Genomic DNA, 8320 nt, shown 5'->3' with positions numbered 1-8320 from the left:
GTCAGATGATATGACCTTGATCATAGGTGTCGACCTTGAGATTTGAGTCTGTTCCTCAATATGTGACCTTGAAGTTTGGTCTTGAAAGATACCTCATGATCTTGCATTATGCACGTTCAATATGACCATGCGATTCGACCTTGAGATTTATCCTTGCTCAATACGTGACCTCGATGTTAAACCTTGTCACATCATATGATCTTCATTTTATCCATTATATCTGCAATACATGACTCTGAACTTGTGCTTTACCTTCAAGATCAACCTTGAGCTATGTGTATGCTATATAACTTCGAACATGAAATTTGAACTTGAGAATTCAAGCTATTCCTAATATGTGACCTTGAGGTTCAACCTTGGAGAGCATCTTACAACCTTGATATATATGCATGTCATATAACCTTGAACATGTAGTGGTGGGGGGGAATACTTTTAACGGGAGTGCGATGTGAATGTTTCACTCAGTTCGCATTCTCCTCCTAATCTTGTGGTTCATATAATTTCATACAAAATGTATATGTGCAACGAATGTGGGAAAAATTTCACACGCAGTGACAACCTGCGTCGTCATCAGCGCGATTCATGTACGTTGATGAGTTATGGAGGACCATCAACTGAGAATGATGGAGAAGCATCAACTCCGAAGAGGATGAGGTTAAACCCCCCAGCACCTCCGGTAATGCAGACATGCCAGTGCTGCAATTTGACAATTTCAAGTGATCAGATGAATGTACATCGTAGAACTTTGCACCATAGAACGAATGCATGTGTGCATTATGGGGAAGGTGTTAAAATTGTAGGCACAGCGTTCAAGTGTAGAATTGTGAGCTATAGGGTGGATAGTCAAAATCACCATATGGATTACAACACATTCTTCAATGAATTGAAGCAGAAAGTGTTGAAACTACTGGAAGAAGTGTTGGTCATTCATAAAATTGTGAAAGTGAATATGGAGGTGTTTGGGCGCTACAATCTACAAACTAAAGAGTACTGTGATGTTAAAGCATTCAATAGTTCCAATCAAGTTATTGATCAATCGAATGATTTGAATGTGGTATATAACAATTTTGCTGATAGTTTGACTGCCCAAGCGATGGAATTTCAACATCGAGATTCAGGTATGTGATCTATTCTAAACATCATCAATTGAGTGTGTCGAAAAATAATCTCTGTTTTCAGGTTGGACAATTGAGAAAATTTTGTATTTGGAGGTGAATGTTAATAAGTTTAGCCCCCTTGGTGGATCTTCTTACATCAAACTTCCCAAATTCATCGAGTCCAAGAAAAGTGTGGTGAATGTTGTGAATCAGGACCATTACTGCTTTGCATGGGCTGTGACTTCAGCTTTATATCCTGCCAGTGCGAGAGTGTGTGAACTTTCGTCATACCCGCACTTTTCAACCGTATTGAATGTAGCAGGTATGGAATTTCCAGTTAAGTTGAAAGATATCCCTAAATTTGAGGTTATGAATAATTGCTCTATCAATGTTTATGGGTTGGAGAACACTTTCAAAAATGGCAAAATCGAATATGAAGTTGTAGGCCCATTACATTATTCAAAATCTAGGCTTAACAGTCACGTGAATCTATTGAATATCACAGACGAATCTGGTAATAGTCATTATTGTTGGATAAAGGATTTATCGAGACTAGTATCATCCCAAATATCTGCACACCACCACAAAAAATATTTTTGTGATGGTTGTTTATTGTACTTTAGCGATGAGCGGGCTTTATTGCGACACCAGTTAAATGATTGTAATCACATATCAACAACAACACCGAACACTAATTTAAGAATTGACAAATTTGGTAAATGTGTACCTGAAAATATTTTGAAATTTGAAAATTTCGAAAAACAATTGAAAGTTCCATTCGTTGTGTATGCTGATTTTGAATCTATTTTGAAACCAGTGCACACAAATGAACCAAATCCTGCACACTCTTTCACAAATAAAACTTATCTTCATGAACCATATGCTTTCTCATATATCATAAAGTGTTCTTTCGATGATTCAATCTCCAAATTTGTATTATACAGAGGTGCTGATGCAGCTAAAGTATTTGTTTCAAACTTGGAGGCTGACGTAACCAATATTTATCACAAATATTTGAAAAATGTGGTTCCGATGAGTCCTTTGACTGCTGAGGAAGAGCATGACTTCAATATTGCCACCACATGTGGGATATGTGGAAATAAATTTGAAGAGGGTGATATTAAAGTACGTGATCATTGCCATCTAACGGGGAAAAAAAGAAATGGAGCTACTCATTCCATTTGTAATCTCAATTTCAAATTGCCCGAATTCATTCCAATCATTTTCCATAATCTCAGCGGGTATGACTGCCACTTATTCATAAAGGAGTTATGTACCGATAAAAATAAAGTTGATGTCATCGCTCAAACTAAAGAGAAATATGTTTCTTTCACGAAACATCTATTCATGGAAAATACATTGTATCGAAATGGTCAAATAAAAAAAAAATATTTGAAATTGAGATTTGTGGACAGCTTCAAATTTTTGGCTGCATCTCTACAAGAGTTGGGTGATAATTTGGATGAAAAACATTTTGTTGAAACTAAAAAATATTTTCCAGAAAATGATAAATTTCAGCTAATGAGGCAGAAAGGTGTTTTTCCTTATAACTTTATCGATTGTTTGGATAAATTGAATTATTCAAGTATACCATCGAAGTTGGACTTTTATGATAAACTGAATGAGAAGCATATTTCTGATGAGGATTATGATAGAGTGAAACAGGTATGGGGCATGTTCAATTGTCGGGATTTAGGTGAATATTCTGACATTTACTTGAAATCTGATGTTCTGTTGTTGTGTGATATTTTTGAAAATTTCAGAAATATGAGTTTGGGTACATACAAATTGGATCCTGCTCATTATTTCACATCTCCAGGTCTATCTTGGGATGCTATGTTGAAGTTTACAGGGGTCGAGTTAGAATTACTAACTGATATCGATATGGTGCATTTTTTCCAAAATGGTATACGCGGCGGTGTTAGCCAATGTTCGGAAAGGAAGCATATTGCAAATAATCAATTTCTTCCGAATTATAATCCCAACGAACCTTCATCCTTCATAATGTATTTGGATGCAACCAATCTATATGGCCATAGTATGTGTCAATCACTACCTGTTGACGGATTCACTTGGTTGACCGCCGATGAAATAAGTCAGCTAGATATCAATAGCATCCCAGATGATGGCTGTCAAGGATACATTCTTGAAGTAGATGTGCACTATCCTATAGAATTGCACGATTTACATTCAGATTTGCCATTTTTGGTGGAGAGCATTATACCACCTGGTTCAAAGTCTAAAATACCCAAACTCATACCGAATTTGAATGATAAAAAAAAATATATTGTTCACTATAGAAATTTGAAACAGGCGGTTCGTAATGGTTTGATGGTGATGAGAACTCATAGAATTCTCAGATTCAATCAATCACCATGGTTGAAGAAATATATTGATTTGAATACAACCCTAAGAAATAATGCCAAGAATAAGTTTGAGAAGAACTATTTCAAACTAAACGTGAATTCCATATATGGTAAAACAATGGAGAATGTTAATAATAGAAGAGACATTCGCATTGTTACACATTGGGAATCTATAAGAAGAGGTATGGGTGCCAACGCTCTTATAGCTCGTCCCAATTTCAAAACATTATCTATATTTTCGGAAGACTTTGTCGCCATTCATATGGGTAGAGTTAAGGTTTGCTACAATAAACCATTATATCTGGGATTTTGCATATTGGATATGTCGAAAACTGTTATCTACGACTTTTTCTATGACGTCATCAAAAAGCATTACGGATCTCAAGCTTCTCTTCTATATACCGATACGGATTCTTTGATATTGAAAATAATGACTGATAATTTCTATGATTTCATGAGTGAGAACATTGATAAATTTGACACTTCCAACTATGTGATGAATAATAAATTCAATGTGCCAGTAACGAAATCGATACTTGGAAAGATGAAGGATGAACTCCCGAGTGATCCCATCATTAGTTTCCACGGCACAGGTGCCAAAGCTTATCACGTTCAAAGTGTATCAGATGAAATAAAGAAGGCAAAAGGTATCAAAAAATCCGTTATAAGAAATCAAATATCAGTTGATGATTACATAAAGATTGTTGAAACAGGTGGTACAATATTGCGAAAGATGAATATATTTCGAAGTGATTTACATGAAGTATATACATTGATGTGCAATAAAGTTGCTCTATCACATAAGGATGATAAAAGGTTCATAATACCTAATACCACCAAGACATTACCTTGGGGACATAACGACATTGAGTTTTATCAAACATCCCCCAATCAGAATTTCAGAATTTTTTTGGAAGTGTTGAAAGATGAAAGCAATGTCGGCAATGGAAAATTAGATCTACTCATTAAATTATTGGAAGAGCAATTGACTAATTGAATATTAAAAATATATATACCTATTTTTTTAATGTTCAACAATAATTGGAAAATTCATACCAATTGAATATAGTTAATGAATGTTATCGTTCTCTCCCACTTCACCCCCACCACAACCCCCACACAGTGCACAACTGATGGTGGGGTTGTAGAGAGGGAAGTGGGTGGAGCTTATTCTTTTAAAATGCGAGAGGAGGCCAGAGTAAATCATTCGCTTGCAGTAGTCCTTCGAGTGAACTTACCTCCAGTGCCCAGTCGAGCCAACCTGCTTCCAGTGGAAATTTTTTCGATTCAATGTAAGTTCATAATTTCAATAACTATATATATATATATATATATTGTATTGACTTATATTTTATTTTTTTCAGAAGCATGTCTTTCTTACGAGCTGCCCTGATGGATGGAACCATTCGTACTGAAGCCCAAGAGAGGGAGATCATGCGCAGGAAGGGGTTAATGGCTGGAACCCCGCTATCTGAAGCCCAGCTAGATGAAGCCATGCGCAGGAGGGTGGTTGTCCATCAGGACGTGGTGATCCAGCCACCTAGGACCCAGATGGCAACGATGGCTCCGACGACGACGACTTCCAATGTCAAGTCCCTCTTTCGTGATTTCAACCCAGACCAGGAAGCGGAATCAATGATGGACCTATCCATCGAGGCGGTACCGTCGTCTCAGAGTTTGGAAGGGTTGTTGGAGACGTTGAATCCAAACTTGGAGGAACCACTGCCAGATCTTCTAGATCTATCGGATGTGGAAGATGTGATGTTGGCACAGCTACCTGGTGTGTTATCCCAGATCGACTCCGAGGATGAGTTTGAAAACCCGAAGAAGCGGATACGGGTCAACAACAAGGTGGTGAAGTCTGAAGAGCGGAGTTCCAAGAAGACGAAACCACCATCCGCGAAGTCGAAGTCGAAGCCATCAATCCGGAGGAAGGGCGATAAACTGAGCGTCTTCAGAAAAAGGTGTGAAAGAAACACGGCCATTAGAGCTTGGCCGGAAGCAACCCGTTCTTCGGAAATATCTAAAGCTGGACCATCCTCCCTTGTAGCACCCGTCCACCAGGTGCAAGTGGTTGTAGATGTCCATCGGGAAGCTAGCCCGTCTCCTTTACATCAGGATGGGAGATCAACCTCACCAGCCCTCCCTGAGGAAAACATTCCTTCGCCCACACGAGAGGTCGCTGCGGAAGTTCCTCTGTCACAGAGCACATGTGAGGACCAGAAAGTTGTTAATTCTTTCTCATACATGCGATCTGTGATGGATGAATTGAGCAAGAAGCGACAGCGTCGAGGTGAGTGCGATTCCCGCCGCCGAGCCATGAGTGCAAAAATTGAAGGCATTCAGGCTCAGAAGCGGGAATTAGATAAGCAGCTGTCTCGCATTGAAGCGGATCTTCGCAAAGAAGATCAACTTGAAGGCGAGCTAGTGGCTTACATTGAGAAGTACGAGCCTCGGGTGCGGCGATGGAAGGACATGATTGCCGGCTTACCGATGGATTTGTAAATATATGTATATATGTAGTGCATGTTAATTTTAAGATATATTTAAGTTGTTTATAAAATATTTTTTGCATGTTAATTTTAAGGTTGTAATTTTTTTCATGATGAAATTAAATAAAAAATAAACAAGGAATTGAAAGGAGTGCATATACTTTGGTTGTTGCACACAGAATACTGCGAGGTTGGGGCAGTATTTATTCCTTTAATCTAGTCATGTTCTAGCCATATTTAGCATGTAGAAATTAACCATAGAAATAGTACAATCTATGTTAGTAATTATTTGCAATATGAGTTAGTGCAAAATAAGATCTAGGAGAAATAAACTTTGTATGGTAAAACTAATGAGTTTGATTAATAATAAAGAAGCTAAAAACCTTGCCCCATCCCTCAGCATCATTCAATTCGAATGTGACGTTTCCATATATAAATAATGAAAGAAATTATTCATTAGAGTAGTTCAACAAATAGACGTTACATCATTAGTCATTAGCTCACACAAGTTGCGACTTCTGATGGTTGTCGTTTATAAGGGTGTGGCAGCTAGCTAATGAAAAAAAAACAGGAAAGAATAGATGAATAATGGAAGTAACTATCATTTAGTGTGTTCGAATAAGTAGATGTGAATATAAATGATTGCATACAGTTGGTTAGGTTAGGTCAGTTTAGGTGAAATTTTTCTCCTGAGCGGATTGCAAAAAGAACCAATTGATGATGATCCATAGAGAAAATAGTGTATTTTATTTCATATATATGTGATGTTTTACTTAATATATACATGTGATGTACGATATCTGGGAATAAACTACATATTCTCAACTCCTAAGGTATTGTTAACTGTGCGGTTGACCCGCAGGGTCAAAAAATTTTTCGACCCGCGAATTAAATTAATTCGCGGCCGCGAATTAAAATTATCCGCGGATAAAGTCGCGGATCCGCGGCCGCGGCCGCGGATCCGCGGATAATCCGCCGATAAAACCGCGGGTCCGCGGCCAAGGCCGCGGACCCGCGGTTTTATCGGCGGGCTATCCGCGGATCCGTGGCCGTGACCGCAAATTCGCGAATCCGCAGAATAATTTCAACGGCGATCGCGAATTAATTCAATTGGCGGGTCGAAAAATTTTCTAAGCGGAGCGGAGCGAAGCGGAGCGAAGCTGACCACATCTGTTTTTCATTTTCATCCCTCATATTATGATTCATTTAACAAATACTTCTACTCCCTCCATCACCCCCTCCATCACCCCCTCCACTCTCCCTCCTTCTACAAATCATATATAAAAGGTTGCATTCTCAATAACTCATAGACTTGTTCACTCATCATGAATCGAGTAACTCCAATTGTGCAGGAAGCTGATTCCTCAAGTGAGCCTCATGTCGATTCTCCCGAGAGTTCGTCCTATGGAGATATCCAAGTGCAAGATATCACTTCAACGTGTCCGGACGACTTCGATGGGTATTCAGATACCACCATTGATTTGAATGAGGAACGACGTTATTTCGAATATGAAGCTGATGAGTATGGCCAATTTGATGACCCAATGGATCCAGATGCCGACTTTGGGGTGATGAACGAGTTTTTTCTGATAGTTCGGGAAGAATCACCCAGCCCCGACATTATGGAGCCGTATTTGGATGATCAAGTCGGAGAACAAAATCAATTCGATGACCCCCTCGAGATACCCGACTCTCCGGATCCTGACATAATCATTATAGATGACGATTAAAATGGTTGGGTTAGGTTAGTTTTCTCGGAGTGCACATAATCTGGTTGGTGCACACGGAATACTGCGTGGTTTGGGGCAGTGTTCAACCTAACCCAATATTTTTTTTAAAGCTAATTACCCATATGTATCACTCATATCTGATAGAAAAAAATAGAGAAGTCCAATACATTCAACGAATCATTGGAAGATATATTCAAAATCAACTAGTAACAGTTTGGATATCTAACCATACACTTCAGTTCATCCACTATTTGTGTCAATAATTTTTTTTTTGAGAAGGATTTGTTTTTTTTCCATCAAAAGGTTTAGTGTTAAACAAAAAAAAAACAACAACAATAAAAAATATATAATATTTATTAAAACAAATCATTGTGAGGGTACATGGTTACAAATTATGCAAACATCCAATCGACGAAAGTTCGTCAGTGGCCTGTCACAAGCTTCGCAAAAAGTTTGCGTCATCCCCATCATCGAAATAGTGTAATGGATATCAATATGTTGATACTCACCCCCATTATTATTTCGATGGGAATAAAACCTAAAACAGCACCAACATAACATGTAGATGGTATCATCAATGGTTCGTATACGAACATGAGAGTCCGTTACACAATATAAATCTAAATTATTTTCCA

General features: G+C 38.3%; 2 protein-coding genes across 2 annotated transcripts; both read left to right on the top strand.

Annotated features, from left to right (window-relative positions):
• Positions 1 to 511: 511 nt before the first annotated feature.
• Positions 512 to 4689, top strand: LOC141487204 (uncharacterized). The gene is made up of 2 exons (XM_074186011.1): positions 512 to 1118; positions 1180 to 4689. The coding sequence occupies exons 1-2, from the start codon at positions 512 to 514 to the stop codon at positions 4458 to 4460; spliced, it is 3888 nt and encodes a 1295-aa protein (XP_074042112.1). The 3' UTR covers positions 4461 to 4689.
• LOC141487205 (uncharacterized) lies at positions 4687 to 6175 on the top strand. Its single transcript, XM_074186012.1, has 2 exons — positions 4687 to 4755; positions 4828 to 6175. Exon 2 carries the CDS (start codon positions 4832 to 4834, stop codon positions 5966 to 5968), a length of 1137 nt encoding a protein of 378 aa, XP_074042113.1. The 5' UTR covers positions 4687 to 4755; positions 4828 to 4831; the 3' UTR covers positions 5969 to 6175.
• The last annotated feature ends 2145 nt before the right edge of the window (positions 6176 to 8320 follow it).

This window comes from Leptinotarsa decemlineata, unplaced genomic scaffold, assembly GCF_025532065.1.
Source record: "Leptinotarsa decemlineata unplaced genomic scaffold, Ldec_3_MD MMD2_tig00078422_RagTag_RagTag, whole genome shotgun sequence".
In the NCBI taxonomy this organism is placed as follows: Eukaryota; Metazoa; Arthropoda; class Insecta; order Coleoptera; family Chrysomelidae; genus Leptinotarsa; species Leptinotarsa decemlineata.
Note: the sequence above shows the minus strand (reverse complement) of the source record. Positions and strands in the feature narration are given on the sequence as shown.

What these genes read in the sequence shown, in the direction of transcription:
- LOC141487205 (XM_074186012.1), top strand. Translation starts at nt 4,832, where the DNA reads ATGTCTTTCTTACGAGCTGCCCTGATGGATGGAACCATTCGTACTGAA.
- LOC141487204 (XM_074186011.1), top strand. Translation starts at nt 512, where the DNA reads ATGTATATGTGCAACGAATGTGGGAAAAATTTCACACGCAGTGACAAC. An exon ending in ATTTCAACATCGAGATTCAG is followed by an intron (nt 1,119 to 1,179) that starts GTATGTGATCTA and finishes CTCTGTTTTCAG; the next exon opens with GTTGGACAATTGAGAAAATT.